At 40.8% G+C, this 24,825-nt stretch overlaps 1 protein-coding gene across 3 annotated transcripts in view; it reads right to left on the reverse strand.

Moving 5' to 3' along the window:
- The window catches only part of bcas3 (BCAS3 microtubule associated cell migration factor), a 372,855-nt gene that overhangs the window by 291,560 nt on the left and 56,470 nt on the right, over positions 1–24,825 (reverse strand). For all 3 annotated transcript variants that reach the window (XM_084350099.1, XM_084350098.1, XM_084350100.1), the window contains exons 14-15: positions 9,943–10,076; positions 4,749–5,088 (exon numbers count right to left, since the gene is read on the reverse strand). In XM_084350099.1, the coding sequence (XP_084206225.1) occupies positions 4,749–5,088; positions 9,943–10,076 (474 nt within the window). The remainder of the gene's footprint in view (positions 1–4,748; positions 5,089–9,942; positions 10,077–24,825) is intronic.

Below are 24,825 nucleotides of genomic sequence, written 5' to 3' on the forward strand. Positions count from 1 at the left end.
GGACTCAATGCTGAACTGATAATGACCTACTGAGATATGCACTTTTTGGTACTTTTGCACCATATAAATATATGCTTGCTTTTGAGGCTGAGGATCATCTTGTTTTGGTGCAAGGGCTTGTCTGACAAGTCTAAGTCTGCCATTGAGTTAATTCTCAACACCCAGAGAAGCCCCAAAACTTCCACTGTACAATTTATGAAATTGCATAGTGCATATGGTGATGACCCTGCTGCCATGACCATATTATTAAAAATGACTGCACTGCAAAAGGTGTGATTCAAGAAAGTAATATCTTATAACATTTAGTTTTATAACTTTACTTTTATTCAAGCACAATGTAACTGATTTTCTAAGAAATCAACATGATTTTCCAAATCGAGCTGATGAGAAACCAAAGTGGATAAATTGCGTTGAGTAGATTAATTCAAACATCAGACCAATGTTACCACTAAGCAGGACCAACACATTACCAAATTAAGTTTTCTTCATGTGTGCAGAATGATGAAATGATAACAAAAGTGAGATATGTTCTGATATAATATCAAACCGGGAAATACCGTTTTGAAAATCTTTACCATCGGTTGAGATTTTGTAAAAACGAATGCTACAACTAATAATGTGGTAGTTATAATGATTACATTTTTGATTTACTGCTTTTCATGATCATAGTCATCAGCTCTTAGCTGGAGTGTGGAGCGAGACAGATTTTGACTGAAACAATAACTAATGGATTTTGTAACTTTCCATTCTTAGAGTGAATCAGCTTTTGAAGATCTACTTGGTGTCAAACTCGTTTACACAGACTGAAACTCAGTAATGGTACATTTGGAAAACAAAAAAGTGTCACTACACTTGCAATCATAATAAAGTTGCACTTTGGGCAGATTTCTACACTAGAATTTAAGTTTTATCAAAGCTCCTACAGGAGCTTCCATTTCCTGTTGATTCTGGCCGCCCCTCTGGACTGAAGACGCATAGGATGAAAAAGAGTAAACTTTGTTTTAGCGCAGTACCACCAGACTACAGAACAGCTGCTTTCCTCGGGCTTTCAGACTGCTCAATTCATCCTCAACACTCCAACATAAAAATAGTTTTAACTTTATGACTTATCCAATTTAGTCACCTGACACTCTTGAAACAAATTATGACAGCCTTATTTCAAAAGAGCAGGGCTTGAACGTAATGTAATATTCACTGATTTACTGATAAGTGCAGCTGTGGTGCAGTGGCAAAGCACTCTGCTATCATCAAGTCTATGGAGATCCTTGCACTAGCAACTTTAAATAAATGAGGGGGGTGTAATAAAAGTCAGGAGCTACTGTAAACCTCTGTGTGCATTACAGACTTCGTGCTATCCCGCATGAAAACATAGAATTCATCTTCTGAGAATTGATGACATATAAACTCCTAGATTTGAGATTAGTTAAAAGGCTAGATTTTTGTTTTTGGTTTGGTTTGTCTGTTCTGGCCTACTGTAGAATCATGGTGGTGCAACGTGGTGGACTCATTCTGTTGAAATGAAAACACAACGATACTTAGTTTCAGGTGACCAAACACTAATGAAGACATAGTTATGAATGTTATATTCCATTTCTGCCAACAGAGTCCCTTACCCCTTAACCTATAACTGCTTATGTGAGATTTTGTAAATAGGCCAATAATATATTAGTTCCTTATTTCTGAAATCAGTTCATACATGTAGCACATTTTTTATCAAGCTGAAAATGGGGTGCATGTACTGCATGTGCTGTGTGTGTGTGTGTGTGTGTGCTAGTATTACCTGCAGCGTAGGTAAAAGGGTGCAGGTACTGTCATATACATGTCTGATGTGATCACGGTCTCCGACCACTGATATACACTCACTTTACAAAGTAAGGAAAGGTCACATTTTAAAAAGCGTTAGACTACCACTACTAGTATATGAATGCGAAGTACACAAGGCTGGTGACTCATAGCTAAAACAGTAAGGTGCTTATCAGAAAGAGAGTTAGTGTCTGTATGGTATGGTTTAACACCTTGATAAAATTGGTGTGAAACCTAACTTCAATTTCCTGTGGACTACATTATAAAGTTGTTGTTATTATAAACTGAGTTATAAAAACCTTCTATTTTCTCCCAAAGAGTTGAGCAAACTCTTCACTGCAGCTTCACTGTAATCGTTCATCCTGACCAGCTCATTTTTTTGTATTTTACTATGAAAACAATGATCAGTTCTGTAGATAGTTTATCTTCTTCATATGTACAGAGACACACACACACATACACAAACTCAATAAGGTATCACTGTGAGGACTAATTGTTGACAGGTGGCCCTAATGCTCTCCTTTGAATCTAAAGTGTGATTTACGACCATGCTCCCTGAGACCCTGGCTTTCAGCGCTGCTACTACAAACTTATCTTTCTCTCCCTCTGTCTGTTGCTCCCCCTCCGTCATTCCCCCTGCTCTATCTCTCTTTCATTTCTCTCAATTGCACCTCATTACTTTGCTCACTCACTTTCACCTCCTACCCCACTTTGATGTTTCTGTCCCTCTCTGTCTCTCATCGCAGCAGAGCAGTGACTTTCCAAAGTCAGACATCCTTTTAATGTTTGATGGCCTATTTTTCAGCGTGGAGGAATATGTGTGTGTGTGTGTGTGTGTGTATGTTGGTGTAGGGGTTACAGAGGGGTCTGGGTCTACACAAGGAGGACAGGAGGGAGAGAGGAAGCAAGGGTGCTGCCTTTCAAGAGAGTGTAAGTGTATGTGTGTGTGTGCATGCACGTGTGCGGCTGTGGGTGTAGTGTGAGATCTGGGGAAGGCAGGTAACAATATGAGTTGACCTTGACCTCATGGTCCCAGCATCTTCTGTCACCTATTCTGGCCAATATGACGACTGAAAAATCATTTAAAAAAAATAAAGCTTGGGAACAGCTAAGGGGAAAGTATATTGGGGCCATGAAATGCACTTGTAAAGGAGGGATGAGTTAACCTGGGAACCAGATGATTCTGCGAGTTCATGTTTCATTTGCTCTGGCAGATGCATCTGACCAAACCTTACCACACCAACTTATAAAGGACAGTAAAATTGTGTGGAAAAAATATTAAAACTGCTTCCATAGAGGTAATAGTTAACACATCCAAAACATGATGGTTGGTTTTAGTGGGGGGGTACCTGAGTTCATCTTTACAACAAAATCCCTAATGTTTGACCAGTCTGACTACCATCGCGTTTTTTTCCTGTATCCCAGTAAAGTGCCACGAAGCTTAGAGGAAAATTGTATGGTTTAGGGGAGAGGGTGTCTCTATATATTGAACAGCCTCCTGGATGACCTGAATTTTACACTTTCTATACCTTAAAAATACTATTTTATCCTTCATTGTTGCAATATTGTGATAGGCTAAAGATCTGTTTCTACTCCAATAATCTAGAAACCATCTACTGCAACGAGCATATAAAAGATGTTGTGAAGTACGTTCTTCTATGTTATGTAAAATTGACCACTGGTGACTTCTCAGTTATTAGGTTCTCGGAAGTGTTTATCAAGTTCTTGACCTCACCCTGGCTGAAGTACGCCTAATAAAAATCAGGGATATTCCTGGAAACCCCATGACTAATGAGAACTGTGATATTTTACACTGAGTAACACCTCTGGGGTCAAGCAGTGCGGCTGACACAAAGTGTGTGTGTTTATCAATGTGTACTGTATCTATGTCAGCTGTGGACACACAGACAGTGTGAGCAGCATGCACTGGTGTTTGACAAACAAGGGAGACAAGGTTGTGGCAGAACGATCAGAGTCCCTGGAAAAGTGCTACTAAGGTGACCACTCTCTGGAAACACACACACACACACACACACACACACACACACACACACACACACACACACACACACACACACACACACACACATTTGGATTGGACTTGACTGTAGTCTGAGGCAACTACTTTACTTTGAATATTGAAACTATGCAGCTCTACAGTGGTTTTCAGCCTCTTTCTGCTCATTATGCATATTGTTTTGGTTTTACAGTACAAAAAAGCTATGGTGAACAACTTACAGATAAAGAGCAAGATAAAGGGAAAATTAATATTGGACTTCATTCAGCGGGTGGCCAGAAACACTCCAAATGAATGCTATTGTTTGCTAGCATGTAATGATAACAACTTTGTCAGTCAGGGATATCCTAACTGCACATTCTTGACCTTGTTTTTATTTATTTTCTGCCCCCCGTGGCCGAAACTGAGTCAGCTATAGATCATCAAATTCAAAAGGGTACTTTTTTCCAATTAATCGACAACTATTTTGATAACTGGTCATTTATCAAGCAAAGATGGCAAACATTGTGTGAGATAAATTGAAGTTTTCTGACCTTTTTCTCACGTTTTATAGATCAAAACTGATTTACCTGACAACAATGAGATTTATCAGTATGAAAGTAATGGTTAATTGCAGCCCATCTGATACATACTGATATATTTTCTTGCAATCTACCGTATATGTTGTTTAGATCTCCACTCCAAAGCCAACAAATAACAGTTGATGGATATCTGACCAGTCAAAAGTATAACCTAACGTCAATCATTAATACAGTTAATGAAATAAATCATATGTAGAGTAAAAACCTGAAGTATTTGGTCAAAACTGTTAAAACTGCTTAAGAATTCTATCAATTTGTAACATGCCATAATATCACCATGTGAACTCAAGTTTAAAAGACAACAACATCAGTAAGCCCTTCACTTCTCCTCCCTCCCAGTTTCTCACCGTGCAGTGGAGACCCAGAGGGGCTGCTGGACAGGCCAGGTATGGGGCTACAGCGCCCCCCGATGCCGCCGCCTCCTCCACCCAGGATGCAGCCACCTCCTCCTATGCCTCCTCCACCTGCTCCTCCTCCTAATGCAGCTGCCCTGTTCAGCTCCTGTTCAATCTCCTCCAGGCCAGCACTCTTTTGGAAGCGAGACATCCGGTTGACCACCCGCGGGGACATGTGCGTGCGGGCACAAGGTGGACCACCGTAGGGGTTGACAGGAAATACATGGGTGGTGCCGCGGAGGGTGCTGATGGCTACCCAGCGACTGTCCTGGCTGAAACACATGTCCTGGACCTGGACAGAGACAAGACAAGTTCATGAGGCAGGGGACAGAGGGTTGGGACAGTAGGAAGATGAGATACTTGAGAAATCACCATATTTGCATTCATGCATTCAATTTTCCCTAACCAATCAGACCAAGGTATCACACTGAATTCATAGTAATTGTAACCACGAATGCGTAGCCACGCCAAGTTACTGGTTTTGCCAGGATGTTAAGAGTGGAGTGGAGCAAAGTAAAAAAAAACTACAGTGTCTGGAAATATCGACAGGACATAGACAGCCTTGATAGCAGCGTCTATCTTGTCTATAGCGGTTGCCATGTTGACATTAATCCTCCTTGCAGTGCACAGCTTGGCAACAGTGTTAGTCCTGCCCATGGCAATGATTGGCTAATTAATTAGTCCCCACTCAGTGCTCATTGGGCTGATTACGTTTTTTGACGAAGAAACTGCTGGTTCATGACATGACGCCAGACAAATCAGTCAACTTGGTAGAGTAGCCGGATACAAAGGTCTGAACCCAGACAACTCAAATGATGTTTAAATTTGAAATGTAGAAATGTAGAAACATGCATAGGAACGTGCATTAAAAAAACACTCTTATAAAATGCTTTACTAGAATTACTATCTTGCAGTTGTATGCCTCCTCACACCAGCTAAGTTGAAGTTTACATCCACATCTATCCAGACTAATTTAATATATGTAGCCTAGTGAAGTAGTAGTAGTGAAGACATTGACAGAATATAATGAAAGGTAATAATTTGTCCTTGGCAGAATGGAATGTATTACTATATTGACATGTATGATTCTAATGATCAATTTCCATTGAGAAACATGCTGTCTTCACTTAGAGAGGAGTACAGAGGACTTTGTCAGATGATGGAACGACAATCACCTCAAGCTCAATATAAGCAAAACCAAAGAGCACATGGTGGATAACTGCTGTTCATCTATCAGTGTGTAAGTTAATTGAGAGGAACAAAAAACAGTCTCTTTGTATGTGTTCATGTTGGCCAATAAAACCGATTCTATTAGAACATGAAGAAGTTCCAAATTCTGAAATGTGGATGCTTCACAAAGTAACCCAGCAGCACAGAAGATTTCCACAATCAACACAGTTTCAAGGTGGGCATCAACAGCTGCTGTCACCTATTCAGTATCTGACCAAATTAGAAATATGGTCACAATCTCCCCTTCTGCTCCTGAGTTATGGCATTGAATAACTGCCAGAAAAGAACACTTTGATGTCACAGTGAAGTTGACCTTTGAATGCCCTTAATGTGTTCCTGAGATATCGCATTGACAAGAATGGAACAGTCGGACAGACGGACAACCCAAAATAATTTCTCCAGCTGTGTCTATAGCCGGCACAGATATATAAAAATGGTGAACAAATATGCATCTTGAACGTAATCACAATCAACAACCAAAAGAACTAGTTCGCTTTCAACTTACTGTCTCTAATATATACATGACTCAGTTACTTCTCGCAGTATAATTGTAACCATCCTTGGACAACCACTTACACACTGTACAGTGTGCTCGCTAATTCCGAGATATTTGGTCTGGGTTTGGTGTTAGCCACTCCATTCAACTTCTCTTCATTGCCATTTTGTGCAAAAGTAAAATGAACAATCCTTTAATATATTTATGTTTATTCTCCACCACTTAGCATAGAGAAATACAGTATCCACAGTGAGAATAAACTGCATCAAACTCCAGTCTGCCAATATTAGCGTGACTAGGATGAAGTGTTGATCACACAGTTAAACAAAGCCTGAGGTACTTGATAAAAGTCCGACAGGGTAAGAGGATTAAATAATAACTTTTAGCACAGGTAAAAATGAGCTTGTTTGGTGGTAAAAACAAAATAGTTGATGGCATCCTTTGCTAGTCCTCCTCCTCAAACAGTGACCGACTCTCAGGGAGCAGACACTTGAGAAGATAGGATCTCTCTGGGCATGTCAGACATGCAGGAAACCAGACAGATAGGCTGCAAGAGACAATACAAGCAAAGGAGAGTGGGAGAGAGAAAATGAAAACAGACAAAGGAGTGACAAAGGGTGACTGATGAGGTGATAGTGTGCTGAAACAGCATCTATCATTCGACATGCTATTAAAAATAGCGGCTGGGGCAAAGTGAATGATACTGGAAGAAAATGAAAGGAAAAGGTCCAGGAGAAAGTTTAGCCGGCATGCAAGTCAGCCAATCAGTGAGACAGCTCTGTACCTGCAGGCCTCTCTAATCTTCTGCCAGGTCAGACTAGGTAATTGTCCCCAGCAAGGACAGTTAATGGGGCATCCTCTGCATACCAGACAGCAACTTTTCTTCACAAAAATGAGTGAAAGAGGAGGCCTGACCTCTGCTCGGGCTGATTAGGGATGGCTTGGAGATGAGAAAGGGCTACTTTGTCTGTGTCGTAATTGGTCGTAATAGACCTGTCAGAGCTCCAACTGTAAATGGGTGCCTGGACTTTACTGTCAAATCCATTTTATCAGGCAGGGGATTACCTGAAAGGTTGCTGTGATTGTACAATCACAGTGTGACAACTATGCAGATATCAAACAGCTGTCAAATGTTATCTTAAAAAGGTGGAATGTGACTGTATTGAGTCACATGCATGTGCAACTGTGGAGGCTGCACATTCCAGAGAGGGTGGAAAGCTCTCCCTCCTGTCCTCATACACAGAGTACTTGATGACATTCCCGGGAGTCAGAGAGATGCCATAAAGACATGTTTAATGCTTTTGACTTTGTTTAATCAGTAAAACTGTTCAAGAGACTTAGCAACTCTGTTCACCTGAGAGGAACACTGAATGACTGACTAGGATGTGACAAAGACGGACAGATGAATAATACTAAAGAGAGAAGACAAACAAACACTTGTAGAGAACTCAAGTGTCTCTGCATTAGAAAAGGAATACAAAGACGATGGCAATGACAGAAAGAAAACCAAAAGCAGGTTGTTTGGTTGACTGAAACTTTATTCCTCTGTTTTATTAATGTACTGAACTGTATGTATGTTATGTTACATTCAGTGTGACTCACCTCATGTTACCTCACAGTGTCATGTTAATGTCATTAGAAAGTTCAATGTTTCTGCAGTCATGACATTCAGGTTTTAATGCCACAGCAATCCCTGGCCTTTTTTTATTTTTTTTAAAAACTATCAGGTGTCTATATTCCACCACCACAATTATGGAAACCAGGTATCTTATTTACAGAAATTAGGTTCCTGTATGATACCAACAGTAGCCTGGTCACTTAAGTGCATCTAAACACACGATTAGACATGATCAACCTTTGAAATCTATATCACTGCAATTTCAGCTGATGGTGCAGGGCTGTAAAGTTTGTGCCACCCCTGTAACCTCAGTGACTACCGTTCTCTAGTTTGCCCCGTGGCTCCTCTCTCATCTACATTCTGGTCCTCCTCCAGCCCCTTACTGCTGTTATCAGCTGCAGGTCTGTTTACCTGGCCTCGGGTCACTGACAGCCAGCCGCATGTTTGGTCGCCGGAGTCAAGGCGTCTCTCCACCCACCTAACTGAAGACTTTATCACTCTCCACTGCGCGTGTGTGTGTGTGTCAGCGCGCGTGTGGTGATAACCCCTGGCCCAAGCACTAGGCTCAGGCCAGCTTTCAGTGTTTACAACGGGCCTGATCAAAGCAGGCTCAGTGTGCAACCGGTCAGCGGACCTGCTGTTTGGTCATACATTAACTATAGGCAGGCTGTGAGAATGATGTGTGTGATAGTGTGTTTTCCCAGTCAATAATCCTGAACCGAACAAGGTCTGAAGTAGTTTTGTTGAGTAAGCACTTCTAACTTGCATTGCAAAGTCTGTCACAGCTGAGAACATGTGAAAAAACTCAAAGGATCTTAACTTGAAAGGTGAAGAGTCAAATTAATCTACATTTCCTTGTTCAGCTCATAAATAAATACACAAATCAACTATCAATCAAAATGTAGATATATTGTGTATCCAGTACCCAGTCTACACCAGAGCATGCGAGTACAGCATGAGCAAGTAGGGAGCAGGAGTGGGAGGATTCTGTATGGTGCGCAGTGCGTCTTTTTGTCAAAAGCTGGAGTGTCGCCTTCTCTTCCGCTCAGTCCCACTCCAATTTAGCTCCAATACCACTCACACCTTAAGTCCAAAGTATGCCTGACGTTGAAAAAATATTAAAATACAATGCAGATTTTTGGGGTTTTTTGGAGTGAACAGTGAGCGATTTGCACGGAGTGAGGTGAAATCTGAGTGGAGCCCAGGGCAATTATTAGCAGAACGGCCTGGAGCAGCTTTGAGTGAGGGAGTGGGAATGAACAGCTCCATGAGCGAGGAGCAGAAATTAACACTGCTCCACTCTGTTCACATGCTCTGGTCTATATGTAGTGTTTTAATTCTTATTCATCAAGATGTACTACCATTAAAAACAACTAATATAGTCAAACCACAACATTCACCAAATACTAACAGTATGATCTGTTATTAATTGCATTATACTGTAACATGTCCCTTTTCCTGTGCGTGCGTGCATGCGCAACAGGAAATCAGGAACCCATTGGGGATAAAGCCTTCTTTAGATAAACCTACATGCCAACTTCAACACGCTTGATTTAATTAGGTGATGGAAAACCGTTTAGTAGTGTGTGAGTATGATGTGGGTGTGGGAGAGGAAAAGCGACACTATAATAATGTTAATTAACAACTAACTAGACCAGAGAGCTTTTGGTTTAATCCAAGTCTAAGCCATTTGACTGCTTTTCTAGTACTTACAACCATTTCCCAAATGTCAAACTCTAAATGCTCATTACAGTTTAGAGTCGTTGATGATTGCAGTGTGTGTGCATGTGTGTGTCTCACACCTTGGCCTCAGTTTCCCCACGATGCAGTGTGTAGAGATGATGAACGGCGCTCTGTGAGGAGGCCCATGGGTGGGTGAGAATCTGGAAGACGTGAAAATCATGGCCCAGAGTGTCTGCAGTCACCAGCAGCATTCCTACAATAAACACAAACACACAGTCATCAGCATTAGGAATCACTCCCACCATATTGGCGTCTTTGTTTTATTCTGCTATGAATTTATAGTGTTTTATGTGTAGTTTTTGCTTCACATGCATGTGTTGGTTGCTTTAATACATGCGTCATTAAGTATTTGTTAATAGTGCTTAATGCTGAGATTCATTTTATTCTTCCTCTGCATGCTGGTTTCCCATTTTAGTAATTGTATTTCCATTTTTACAACAATTTGTATTTTCTTATAGTATCTGGTAGATTTATCCATATGCTAAGTCCCTAAATAAGATGAAAAAATAATAGCACATATGAATGCCACTTTAAACAGAAACCCTTAATGACATCAGGGACACGGAGAACACATATAGTTCGTCCCCAGCATAAACTATCTCTCCGGAAACCCAGAGATCCCAAGTTGATTTGAAAAGACTTTATTTACACTCTCGACTCACATTCAAGCTTGTGTACCCACTTTAAAGAGTGTGCACGCTATTACACTTTTAGCTTAGCAGCTACAGTGACTATTTCAGCTTTAAAAGGGTGTAAAAACTTATTTAACTAACTCAAATAATTATGGGTTTCTGGATACTTGGATTACACTGAACAACCTACATGTGAGTTACATTGTCATCTTCAAAAGCGGTTTCCAGTCTTCCAGTAGAAATATTTAATTTACTTATTTTGTATAGACAAGAAACTGTACATTTATATTCCTGTAAAAGTTGACCAAGGATACACTACAAAGTATGCCAGAGTGTTAGGAACTTCCACTGGTACACTAGTGTACTGATGCAAAGTCAGGCCAACCCAAATATTTAAACTGTATTTCACTCCAGCAGCTCACACGAAGACAGCCACCACTACCAACTGTGCAGGACACATGCTAGACAGCATGACAGAATTACTGTGCCTTTAAAACAAACAAACCAGCCCATTAAAACAAAGCCAGCTATCGTTTGTCGTTGTCATAAAATGCAGCCTTCTCTCGCGTGATAGCTTGGTCTGGTTAAAAGCAGGGCTCGAGTCGTGTGCTACTTCAATGACAGACAAGATGATGAGAGTCTGTAAAAGAAAGAATCAATGTATTCATACATCAGTGTATGGCCATGGGTGTGCGTGTGCACAGTGAGATTCACCGAAACACTGAACCACAGCTCAGCACAAGTGTAACCCCCACTGACAGGCCCATTCATTTGGTCCCGTTTTATTTGAAGCTCGTCAAACTCCAGAAAGTATAGGCCCTCACCATAAACAACATGCTCAACAAACCACACCAGAACAAACCCAGATCTAAACTGGCTTGGTTGGGAAAAACGCTGCACTGCTTTTCAAGCGCAACCCAAAACCCATCCCCAGAAGCCTTTTGAGATGTCACATACAAACCCGTAGATTGGGTAGTAACTCAAAATGTTGGAAACGCATCACTGATAGAGTGTAAGATTTGAAAAAAATGTCCAAACCTCTGTCTTTTTGACGACTCCCAGACATAAATGATATTAAAGTAATTAGTAATTTTCCTCTGAGTTTTTCCCCATGGAATCTTTTATGTGGAGGCTGCAGTAGGTTTTAATTAGTGGCCAGGCTTTATTGGGTGGCATGTCAAATGTGAAAAGAGGAGGCTGTAATGGCATGAGATTAAAAGGATTCAGCAACACGTGCGAGGGAGATGGAAAACACTCCCTCTCTGGGGAAAAAAAGCCAAGTGTGCTACAAAATTTTGCACATTCACTCAGAGTTGAAAGGTTTCCTCTTTTTTAAGATTTGTGTATGACTGAGGAACAGTTAAATATAAAGATGATGAAGAGGTGGAATGAGGGAGGTACAGAGTGGATGAGTGATGGGGTCATGCAGATTATCAGAGGTGGAGGAAGGGAAGCAGAAGAGAAGCCAAGTGAAGTGTGCATTAAGACAGTGGTTAGCTATTCATGCTGTATCAGAGCGACCAGAAAGCCAGAGAGCTAAGGCCCAGGGCCTGTAAACTCTTGAAAACCCACGCCCCAAATGAGGTGCCAAGCCACAAGAAGCATTTGCGTCAACTGGGAATACAGAGAAAAAAGGGACGGGGCCCTTCTAATTATAGAGTCTGGAAACGGAAGCGAAGGGTGATTAGGAGTTGAGGCGCTGCGGTCTGTTTATCTGGGAGCTTCCTCTCTCTCGAACCCTCTCTCCCCCACACTCCACTCTTTCTTTCTTTCGTCCTGCTCTCTCTGTTTTGGTCGGGCCCCGCCCATCCAGTGGCTGGAGAGTCTGGCCCTTGGGTTTCTGACAGATGAGACTTGGCCGCTGTGTTTTGGCCAGGGCCGGCTTTTCTCTTCTGCTGATGGTAGAGTCTGGGCTCCAAAAAAGTAACAGCTCAGAAGGGCTGGAGAGCTTTGTGAATACAAGTGCCCGAAGACTGGGGGTTTTGTGGCCTTGTTGAAATACAGAGGCCCTCGCCGTGAGGCGTCAGTCGGTTAGCCCGCGGGAAGGCCAAATTAAAAAGTAGCTGAGCCGCTCGGCGGGTGAAAAGAGAGGGTTTCGGGGAAACCAGAGACTGGCCGGAGCAGGGTTTGACACGTCCTATTTATAACACCTCGTCCCAGAGGTTACAGTGTTATTTACGATGTTTTAGTACCAAAATCGCTGGCACACGCACTTAGACATGCGCTTAACTGGAAGGGATGACCTCTAATTTGCCATGTGTGCGAGACATGCGTCCGTATGGGACATGAGGGAAGTGATATAATCATTTCCATAAATATCTGCTTTTGCTTTCTTTTTTTCCCCCCCAAAAAAAATCTTTTTGTTTTGTTTTGCTGCAGGCTTTACTGTCCCATCTCTGACCATCCAAACAGAAAACATCTGCTCAATCCCATTAATAGTAGGAGGATGTTTCATTTACAAAGTGGTGGGGCTAGCTTTATTCTTGACAAAGGCAGATGGGATGAGGGAGAGGGGGAGAGAGAGACAGACAGAGAGAGAGAAAGAGAGAGACAGAGAGAGAGAGAGAGAGAGAGAGAGAGAGGAGAAAGCAAAGACAGAAATGGGGAGAGCAACAAAAAGGGCGGTGATTTCCCTACTTGGCAACACAAAAGGCCACAACAAAACTAGTCCACTTTTTAATTAACAACACTAGGCTCAAGAAAAGCTTTGAAAATCGGGAAAATCTCAAATTATAACCATGTGGAAGGCATAAAGCCTACAAGATGGAGTACTTGGGGGACTCAGATAGCTTTACTGTTACCAGGATGCATAAACTTCAGAGCAAATGAGCCCAACACACAAATGAAAGACTATCCATCGCAAGACGAGGCTTTGTCTTCAGGGCTGCCAATTTCGGGGGAGGGATAGGACTCTTTGTGTGTCTGTATGTACTTTCACATATGTTGGGCATATACAATACAAATTCTCTCTGCATTCTGTATACACAGCTAAAGTGTTAGGGTTGCTATGGGTATTTCGACCACCTAGGAACCCTTAAGGATGATTGTCTTCTCACATTCCTCCCTCCATCCATCCACCTCCACATCGACCTTTACTACCCAACAATCCACCTACATCTGTTGTCTTCTACAGTTAAAACTGTGAAATGTACTTTCCTTAAAAGAGTGCCAAGAGTTTGGCCTTCCAACTATGAAGTATTCTGAGGATTACATAGGTAAAGTGAGAGATTAATAGGTATGTGTTCTCTTCTTAACCACTGCAAGGGCTTCTCGCTACAGTGCTAATTGAAGGAGGGAGGAGAGCGCCCTACTAATCCTCTCACCACCACAGCACCACAGTAATATATGAGCAGTTTTATTTCCGCTGGCCAGCAGGGTAGGCATTAGGGTTAGTCAGATGCTAACGAGGTCAAGCCAAAGTCAACCACCTCTAATATGAGAGAGGCTACAGTCAGACTAATTACATATTGATTTTAGAAATTATCAACACAAACACCTGGTTTTATTTTTGGCCAAGAATTTAATTGGAGTTTATCGAAGTTTGTATGTGTTATTATTATTATTTTAGAGGTTTCTAATTAAAAGTTTAAATATTTCTTAGTTTAAATGTTGTGTCAGACATTTTTCTAGACTAGCAAGTGCCTGACCGACATCATTTAAGCTAAATACAAAAATACCAATATAAATATTTGAGTTTTAAAAATCTGGTTCACAATATATTGGTCAATATTAATTTTCCATAACATGGATCCCTTAAAAGATGATTCTGGTTTCTAACAGTTTGAGCCAGTTTTTCATACTTAAAGTAATCATTTTCATCAGGTATGATAAGATTTCACTCAATAATCACTTATAGAACGTAAAATTTGGAAACTCAGTAATGTCGCTACAAGAACATCCAATGGGGCAAGAAGCATGAGCAGTAAGACAGCTAGACAGGCTGTGAACAAGGCAACGGTTTAGTCAGATTATCTAAACCCTTTAGTTCAAGGTGAAAACAAAAATGGCTGCTGGCTGATAAATTGGTAACAATCCCTCATTGCACAGGAAAACTTTGTTCATGCACAACTACGACAAGTAATTTAGGCCAATGCTGAACCGGAAGAGTCAGTCTCTAATCTATGATGGATGCTTATAACAGACAGTTTGGGTATAATTTTCTCATGGAAAAAGGTTTGGCTAAGCAGGAGTCTTTTAACAACCTGTCTGATTGTCTGACTCTTCTGTTTCTTGCCTGATTGCTCTTAATCCCTGATCTCAGCTAATAACTTGATGAAGATGCAAACCAAGAGAAACAATGACCAAGCCTATGCAAATAAGATCTTGCTTGTGAAAAATTAGAATCGTCAGGTTTTTTTAGATGTTTAGTTATTATTTTGCCAAAGACAGATGTGTCCATTTTTGGACTTTTTGTAAAGTGAAGTTCTGGCACCCATTACAGACAGGGTGCAAGCTAACACTTTAACTAAGTAGCCACTGTAAAGATTTGGGCTAAAAAGAGTGCAAGTAACATGTTTTCAAATCAATTGGGGACTTCCGGATAAGCTATGATCAGCGGATAACATTGGCAAGTTCAACAGGCCACACTTCTGAATACACCAAGGTGGTAACATTCCTTGAAACTTGGTAGTGAAAATGGAATTTTGGTAACTGAATATTGGCACAATCCCTCACAGATGACGGAAGGTGACAGTCAAAATATCCTAAATATAGCATTGTGCTTGCTCTCTGGGTTTTACAACAATCTCTCAACAACAAATTATCTTATATCCCCTCTCACCCATACTTCATTTTACAGAAGAGAAGGACACAGTCAGGGAAGGAGGATCAAAAGGAATGGGGTGGATGAAGTGAGGGTGAAGGCTGCAAAGAAAAACAGAGAAAACAACAGAGGAAAAGACGGGGAAAAGGTGCTTATGGTTCATTTGATGTACAACAGGCTGAAACCAAGGGTTGTGTTTTTCTACGCGCTTCACAGGCAGACCACCTGTGAGCACTCAGATATTAATAGATATGAAAAAAGGTGTGTGTGGCTAACCTAGCGGAGAAGCTGCCATTAGTTTGATATTACTATGCTGGAACACCAGCTTTTAACAGGGCAAAACTCGCTTGGCTTTAATGTTGTGCCGACACACAAGGGGCAGGCACCGTAGCGGTCAAGTTCACAAAGCGTGACTGTTCTCAAGGCAGAGCTCCAGGCCTGTTCTTTCATCACCTTAAGTGGAAAACACACTACTTAAGTCTGTTTTTATGGAGCATTTACATATTTGCACACTTCCTGCTAGAATTGCTTAAAAGAGGAGAGACAAGGTTTTCTTTTTGTCAAATGCCAGAGGACTGTTCAATGGGTACAGCAGAGGAGAACAAGCTGCATGAGGAGGTGAAAACGATAAGGAAGCCACTGTTCACCTCACCTGTAAGAGTTCCTCCACCAAAGCCATAACCCCAATTTACTGCCACTAATCCAAATTCCCAGTGAATCCTAATACTCTTCATTTGTGTTCTTTCTGTGGTTTTCCAACATTGGACAAACATGTTCTCACAGCAGCTTAGAGAGAACTTTAACGCCAGGCGTCTTTGATGCCATGTTTAAAAGCCCCAAAACAAATTGCTCCTGTCCACCATCGCCTGATAAAGAATTTGGGACTGTGATCAGAACTTAATCCCCTTTCTGAGCAAACAGGCAGACACTGAGGCTGGAGAGGTAAGCTCCTTGCATTTACACAGCTCTCTAAACTTCTCAGACTTCTGTTTCATCTGTGTTAACTAATGAAATCCCTTTAAACATTCACAGCTGCTGGTCATAGGTAAGATTTTACAGTGATCTGATTGTCTAGAGATATAAAAGAAAACAACTTGTAGGGAACTGTGTGTGGCTGCATGAGAAGGTTCAGTTGATTAAAATTTAGGTTTTTGCGTAATATCTAAAATTTCTGAATTGCAAAATCAAGATTCCTGAATTATAGCATAGGCAAACACAACGGCTTGTTGTTCTCAGTCAAACTAACCATCTCATGGACCATCTGGCAAATTAGCTCACAGTCATGAGTCACAAACAGTCATGTAAACTTCAATGTGGACATGCGTGCAAACTGAGTAGCTGAAGGATCTACCAGTCATGACAGCCATGCAACTGGTGCTGGTCCGTTTCTCTGGAATTCATAGTATACAGATAATGCCAGCTTTGTAAGTTCTGATAAAGAACACTTTGCCCATAATTTCAATCATTTGTCTTTTTAGCAGTGGGAGATTAGGATTTTGGTCAGTCTGACTATCCATCTAGCAGCTAGATTCTAGCTGGTATTTTGGTACATGCCAAAATATGTCAACATGATTGCCATGAAATTTCTTCTGTATAGGAGGATAATCGTCCCAAATCCCAATGTTTTGATGACCTCCTGACCTTTCTCTGAGTGCTAGAATAAGGCTAAAAATTCCACATTTATATTAAAAAAGGACAAAATACAATCAGCAGAGTGTCATGAAATGCACATGTTCCCCAGAGGATGAACCCATTTCATTTTGGACATTGATCGAGGAAGGGCTTGAGTAATAGTAATTTGCTGTTTAGACACTTCTGGTCTGTCCCGATTTTATTTGACTGAATGGAATAATTTCATGTTACTATTTGTGATGTGCTAGAAAGTATGGAGCCAGTGTGTGTCATCTGATTCTGTAATACTCAGTGTGGCAGCGATGCTACAAGATGTTTTTATGCTATCAATGCTACAATGTGTTTAGTTTGTATGAAAAAAAATCTAAATGAGATAAAATTGTGAATCAAGACTATTAGTCAGAGTCGCACAGCTTTCTAATTCCTTTCCATGATGCCAATGCAAACAAACCAGTGAGCAATTCATGGGAACAAGAATCTTAGCAACTTACCTCTTCCCCACCAAGCCACCCACCTACACACATACCGAAAAGAAGTTACAAATGACCTGCGTGCTACCGCACTGTGTGGGCTGTGAATGACTCCACACTGCTGAGGTGTCTGGTGTGTTGGTGAGTGTCAGGCATGAGGGAAGCTGGGATGAGTCTTTCTCAGCCAAGCTTTCCACAAGCCCTGAGTCATGGTCAATGGTACAATGTCTCTCCTTAGTTTTGTCCATGTGACCACTTATCACTTTTTTCCAGATGAAATCTATTCATCATTTTACATTATTATTTCCCTGAAGCCTCGTCTCAGCTGAGTTAGACTGAACTTCTTTAAGGAAATCTGCCTTCAATATTCAGTCCTAATGTGTGATTGTTAATGTAAATGTGCCTATTCTCACTGTCACTGGATGTATATAATATAATATAATATAATATAATAAACCTGTTAGGGTGCATTTGGTGATCCTGTTATTGTAGCTTTAAATTGCAATTTTTTCACATTCAACATTTTAGTACAGGAAAAGTGGTCTCCATAAAATGGTATGGTCAAACATAAAAAAATTACTTCTCATCGCTTCTAGTCAGCGCTGGTTTTACTTACAGAATAACTGGAAATGTATTATGAGTTCACCTGTTCTAGTTGTTGAAGGCGTTTGTTTTTTTTCAAATAGTTGAATTGCTTTAAGTTGACAGATAGATCAAGCTTGATGGGCCTAACAAGATTCTCTTATGAAACATTTCACTAATATGGTGATGGTATGCAGAAACTTTATCCAGCACAGGGAAAGGTTCTTTGACCATATGTTCAGATTTAAATCAAATTTAAAGAACATTAAGGCAAATGACTGCTGCTCCTCTTCTTCAACCAGAGTTACTGATGTTACTTTACTGAGCATTCAGTCAGTTTCAGCATTGACCACATTTTGTGGATCACCCGATGAATGAGATGGGGATGTGGATGGGTTAGCCTCTAGCGGCCTATAAAGTTATACAGCTATTATTCACCGTCTTTGCTGAATCATACATTTTCCTTCTGCCCCAGTTGCAAAGTTTCTGTGAATGGCTACTGGTCCATGTGCAGCAGGTCATGTGCTAAATGTTCATGTTTGAAATAAATTCTTGGTCTCCCCATCTCGCTAGCAGGCAGAGTACTACAACGCTACATTGCAGTCAAAGTTGGAGGCTGGAATTTCCAGGCTAAATTTCTTACTTCCCAACGTCCAGGTGCATGACAGTAAAAGTTAACTAAAAATGTTGGCAACTTTGGCATGTGTACACACAATTGAACCCAACTGGAATGAAGCCTTATTGCATTTACAATCAAAACAGAGGAGGAAAAACATGCCATTATGCATTTTATTTTACTGCACTTGGGAACCTTATTAATTCACTCGCCTGAAACAAATAATGTCGTCTGCAAATACATCGTACAACAACCATGTGTGCTGCTATTGTCGTGTGACATCAGACAACTGCCTCATGAAGTCAGAGTAGACAGGTTTCCCCTGAGTTTTCAAGTCGGAATTACAATTTTGAGTTGTGTTCCATTGTACTTTTTCCAGTAGGAAGTCAAAGATTTTCGAGTTCTGAGTTGTCTGGCTTTGACATTTTCTTTGATAAAAAACTTAGTTAGACAATGTTAAAAGCATTACCCAACATTATTGCAGTCTAACTAATGTTCAGATTTAGAGGAACAACCCATCTTATCCCCAGTCAAAATACTGAAAAAGGCAAGACAGAGAGCCCTGCAGAGTAGCTGTTGTAAATCACATCAGAGCAAGCTGTGAGTGCTAATTACTATCTTGGTGTGAAGACACAACTCAATCCATTCTAAATGTGTGGCTATAAATGTGTGGCCGAGCAAAGCAGCTTGTGTGTGGGAATTCCCCTCATGTTCAACATGTGCGTGTGGGTCCAGGGTTTTTCGGCAACGGCCTGGTTTCTTTCACACATCAGTAAGATGGAGAGACAGAGTTATTACACCATGGAGAGCTGCCTTCACGGCACAGCTGCCTCAATGGTCAGGCTCAACGGGCCAGGCTATTCATTAGACCGGCCTGTTACTAAACCAGGGATATGGTTTATGGGACAGTTCCATGTGGGGAGAGATTCAGTCTTGATTCATCTGCCATAACTCCTGGCTTTGATGGGGTATTCAAAACTTCCATATTCTGAACATTTAGATGGCTAAACAAAAATTAAGTTCTGATTCTGTGGCAGCCTGCTTAGTTTTATGAGACTGAAAAAGTTAACGAAAGAGATTCTTCACGTCACAAGAAATTAACTGTACCTGCATCCAGTTGAAATAAAATATCATTTTCTGATTATGTCAGTACAGACAGCAAGAAAGCTGACTAATTCAGTGTTACTGCTTTTAGACATCAGTTTTATGCATATGGAACATCCATGCCAGACAATATCCAAGTACACAATGTTGTGTATAAGAGAAGCTGTTAAATACTTAGTACTTAGTGCTGTGAAAAGTACCCAAAAGCTATATGTGATATACATAAGACATCATGTTAAAGTAATACCATCTGGCTCATATAAACGTGTCTGATATTAAATTCACTTAAGTATCAAAAGTAACTGTCTGATAATAAAAGTACCGGTACTAAAGTATCAAAAGCACACAGATTCATCTATTGTATATACTATTCTTATTCGATTTTATCTCTTTAATTTTGAGTCAATTTTTATCTATTGTTATTTTATTTCACTGTCTCTCAGCGATGCTACTTTTGTTTCCTGTGCTGTTGTGTCATATTGAATTTCACCTACGGGGATCAATAAAGGTACATCTTATCTTAAATCTTAAAAGTACCAGTAAAAGTTGTTTATACATACATTATTTCCATGGCGATGGCAGCACATGTAGATGTAGCAGCCAAAAGCTCCTTTGAACTCTTATGAAGCACACACTACTGACAATGTAAAAAAAATACATCAACATCATCAACATTGGGAAAAGAAGTGTGGGGTGAGAATCGGAGAATATTTCCTCCAATGGCATCTCCTGAGCAGCCTGCCAGACCAACTGGACAAAACATCACCGAAAGCAATGCTATCACACCCGAAAGAGAGCAAAGAGAGCTGCGATCAGAGCTAAGCTGACTGGACTTGGTACTGGAGCTGTTCCTCTACAAAGCATTCTTCTGGATAATGTCCAATTGCAGGAGAATAATGTGGATGAGGTGCAACTCAGGCTCATTCAGCAATGGGAAATCAGAGACTGCTGTGTGCACATCTTCACAGAGACGTGGTAAACTCTTCAACATCCTAGATGAAGCTATCACAATAGCTATTGCACAAATATTTCTGGCAGCTCAGATCATATTTCCCTGCTTCTTCTGTCTACCATCAGTAAAAACTGACGGATGGATGGATGAGGCTACAGCAGCTCTACAGGACGGATTTGAGTCCACAGAATGGCAAATTTTCAAACATGTTGACGATGTGGACAACAGTCATTCCCCAACCAGAAGGCCTGGATGAATGGAGAGGTTCGGGCTGTATCCAGAGCTAAAAAAGCTGCCTTTTGGTCAGGTTACAAGGAAGCATAGAACACTGCCAGAGCAAGACTGAAAGCTGGTATCAAGGAGGCAATGAGGAAACATCAGCAGGGACTGGAGAGGGACCTCAAGACCAACAGCAGTAAAGATATGTGGCAGGCAATTCAAAATGTCACAGGCTACAAAAGCAGGAGCCGGATGAGCAATTAACACATTTTATGCTCACTTAGAGCTTAAATTCCTTTCATTTTGCAACCAGTTTTGTAAAATGACAAATAAATTTGCCTTGCACATTCTAACTTGCACATTGTATTAACATTATCTACAGTATATACTATATGCTATTGACATTGACTGATTATTGGCCTGTCCAAATATCTAATCTGATAATCAGTGTTTTTCCCCATCCTATTGTGGATAAAATAAATTAATTTAAAACCGTGGCACCTAATTGGCAGAGTAACATGTAACCTAAGTTATCAAATACATGCAGTGAGTAAAAAGTGTTATATTTGCCTAAAGTATCAGAGAATGGAAATACTCAAGTGTAAGTACCTGAGGACTGTACTTTAGTAATTGTACTTAGTTACACTGCATCACTGTAAGCACTGTACTATATTGAGTATGCCCATTGTTGTGCTACTTCATACATTTACTCCATTACACATTTCATTGGCATATCTCAATTTATGTTCACTTCTAACATTTAGTACACAGAATGTTATAACTGCACATGTGAACTGTAAATCAAATGTAGATTTAATGACTTGTCTTACCTGAAAAACATGAAAAAGAGGCAAGAGTGCTCTCTCTGCCCTGATTACTGTCTCAGGAGCCTCGTCCCAGGCTGTATTTAGTTCCAAAAACATCTGCCCATTAAAGGGTAGAGCAACCTACATGACATGTAGCCTAAGCTGAAAAACCCAGGGGGAAAACAGTCCACAAAGTCCACAGTGATTTTCATAAAGACAGTTGCCGTGAGCTTATCAGCTATAGTAATATATAGTTATACACTATAGTAATAACTAAAGGTTATCAAAAAAGTTATTTATCACAATTTTTATGGCTGCAACTAATGAATGTAGTCAATGTCGGTGCACACAGTTTACACAGATATCAGTTTTAAAGTTTGAGAGGGGAGAGAGCTACAAGTTTAAAGAGAACAGTTTTAAATGCAGGACTAAACCTTGTTATGAATGTTTACAAGGTGGTGTTGCTTTTATAAAGTAAAGTGTCTGAACACTCCACATCTACCACAGCATGTGAAGCACTTTATCCTTATCAGACTGAGTAGGACTTTGAAAAATATGTTTGAGAGAATAAAGAGCAGAGGGTGGTGACTTCCATGGTTGCTGAATCAATCACTCCATCTAGTGCCAGTCATAGTCAAAAGTAATGCTCAAGTTGTTGGACAATATCTCTGCCATCAAAACATGTGTGTATTTTGACCTTGGCATCGTACCTAATAATCAAGTCAAGGATCGTTAAGGACAAGTGAAGAGGACGAGACGTGAAAAAAAACAAGCACACACACATTGCAGCTGTTAAAGAGAGCGCTTTGCCACTGCACTTCATCTGCGTCCCTCTAATTACACCACTAGGAATAGATCCACAGATCCACCGAAGCGCCGCAAAGCGCCAGCCGCCACACCAAGAACTGGCGGCCACTGGTCCGCCCTCTGTAGAGCCTCCAACACACACAAGCCACTGGGGTTTCTTACATAACTCTTCCCAGCCAAAACTTCTGGGCTTTCCAGGCTCTGTTTGACTCATATCATTGTTTCCTGCTAAGTCTATCTTTCTTGTTTCTGCCATGTGGAGCTTGACCACTGTGAAGAGAGCCTCAGTTGGGCCAGGAAGGTAGTTCTGTAAAAGCCACTTCCCCTAACTCCTTGGAAAGACTTCACTTTCAGCCAGACCAATGAACCCGTCACTCAGGATTTGGGCTCTGATCAAATCAAGAGGCCTCTAATTTTGGGACACTCCACAGCAGGCTGCTCAGAAATGAAAATGAATGAAAGAATAAACAATAATGAAAGGAGGCCGGCAATCACAACAGTGGAAAAGAGGAGTTTCTGCGCTTGTGTGAAGATACATCCAAATCTCATTACATGGCCCAACTGCAATGGAAAAAAGGGGAAATCTCTGTCTTTTGGCCACACCTCTGGTGCTGTTTTCACTTGTAATTTAAACATTTATTTGCCGTTCAGATTTGGCTCACTGTAAATGAGCCAGAAAGATTAAAAGTGTGTTTGGAATTTTGAAGTTGATGGTGCCCTGTGGAAAGGGTCACAGGGGATTCTGCCAGCTTGCTGACTAAGCATTTACCAAAACACTGAAACTAACTGCCACATGTACTGCATGTTGAATGTGCATTTCTGTAGAAACCAAGCTTGTATGTTAAAGTTGGAAGCTTAAAGTTAAATGTTTTCTGTCTTGAGTTTCCCGTTATAATTATTTCGGTACGGATTTGTTGTTCACACTGTAGCATTATCAGGGCTAAAATATGATGCGTCCCCTGGATGCATGTATAGTGATTGCACTACGTCCTTTGGGATTTCAATGCATTGAAGTAAGGTAAGGCCAAACCAACAGTTGCAAGTATTAAGTTGTATGTGTAAAACCTGGGCTGACTTGTCAAGTTGATAACTGCCTACATATGACTGCTTCATGTGATTGTCATTTTTAGAGTTAGTGAAGCCAGTTAATGGAAAACATATCCTGAGTATGGTGAACTTGCCACTAAGTACAGGCCTCCGCTCACTGATTATCAAATGTTTGGAAAAGCACTGCAGTGTTAGCAACTTCAACTATCTGAGTCAATGACTAGATCAGCATCAGATTATTATAGGTTATCAATGACGTTCGCACCAAATTGATGTCAACCATTTATTGTGAGCTTTCCTTTTGGGTATTCTCTCATGGGTATCCAAAAAAGTAAAGGTTTAGTAAAGCAATGGCATCTTTCAGTGTGATCATTAGTTGTTTGACTTCCAGCACTACATGTAGTTCTTTCAGAAACATTGTTTTGCTATGTCATACATGTCAGGTCTACTTCCTACAAAGTACATCTGGTACAAATTAAGACGGTTCCCTTTCCTTGATGTGCTTTTAAGCTGGTTTTTGTGTCATTAGGTGTACTGAACTGTTTGGTGTTTAGTATGTTTTTTTGGTGAGGTGAGGATGGGAGCAGACGGGGTCTCGACAACCATGTCTTGTCTGTCTTTGTCTGCAATATCATCCTGTTGCTGCTCAGACAGAGCTGCTGAGTTGAGTCATAAGTCCACAAAAGTGAAGGATTCTCGGGGTCATGGGGTGAGAGCCATCTCTCAGCAGCTCCTTTATTAACTGCACATGCACGCAAAACACACACACAGTATTAAAAACATGAACACACACGCTTACACACATACACACCACAGCAGCAGCAGGACCATACACAAACTGAAACATCGCACACAAAGACTTGAGGAGGTAGACTGTTCACATGTACAAAGCAACTACTGTCCTTTTCCTTTGGGGTGGAGGTCAGCAATGCTCAGAAAGTGGGAAAGGAGATGCCAGAGTAAAATAATGTGGTGAGAAGGGAGTGTGAGATTTGTACATCGAAAACTAATTTCAGCAGACTGATTCCTGCACTCACAGAGTACATCAGCACAAAGTTAAATTAATATTTGACACATTTTTCAGCTGTCTCAAGGACTCAATTGTCATTTGATGACATGTCTATGAAATGCCAAGGCATGGTATTGAATGTTTAACACAAACTGAAAGAAAAAGAAAACATACTTACCTAACCCTAACCCTCCAATTCCTAGCTACTCCCCATAATATAACATAACATATGTGGAGCATGTATGAAATGCCAACAAATGTACCAAAAGATATCTGCATATCAACTGAGAAACATGTACCACAA

This window comes from Pagrus pagrus, assembly GCF_965226575.1.
Source record: "Pagrus pagrus genome assembly, chromosome: 4".
Taxonomy (NCBI): Eukaryota; Metazoa; Chordata; class Actinopteri; order Spariformes; family Sparidae; genus Pagrus; species Pagrus pagrus.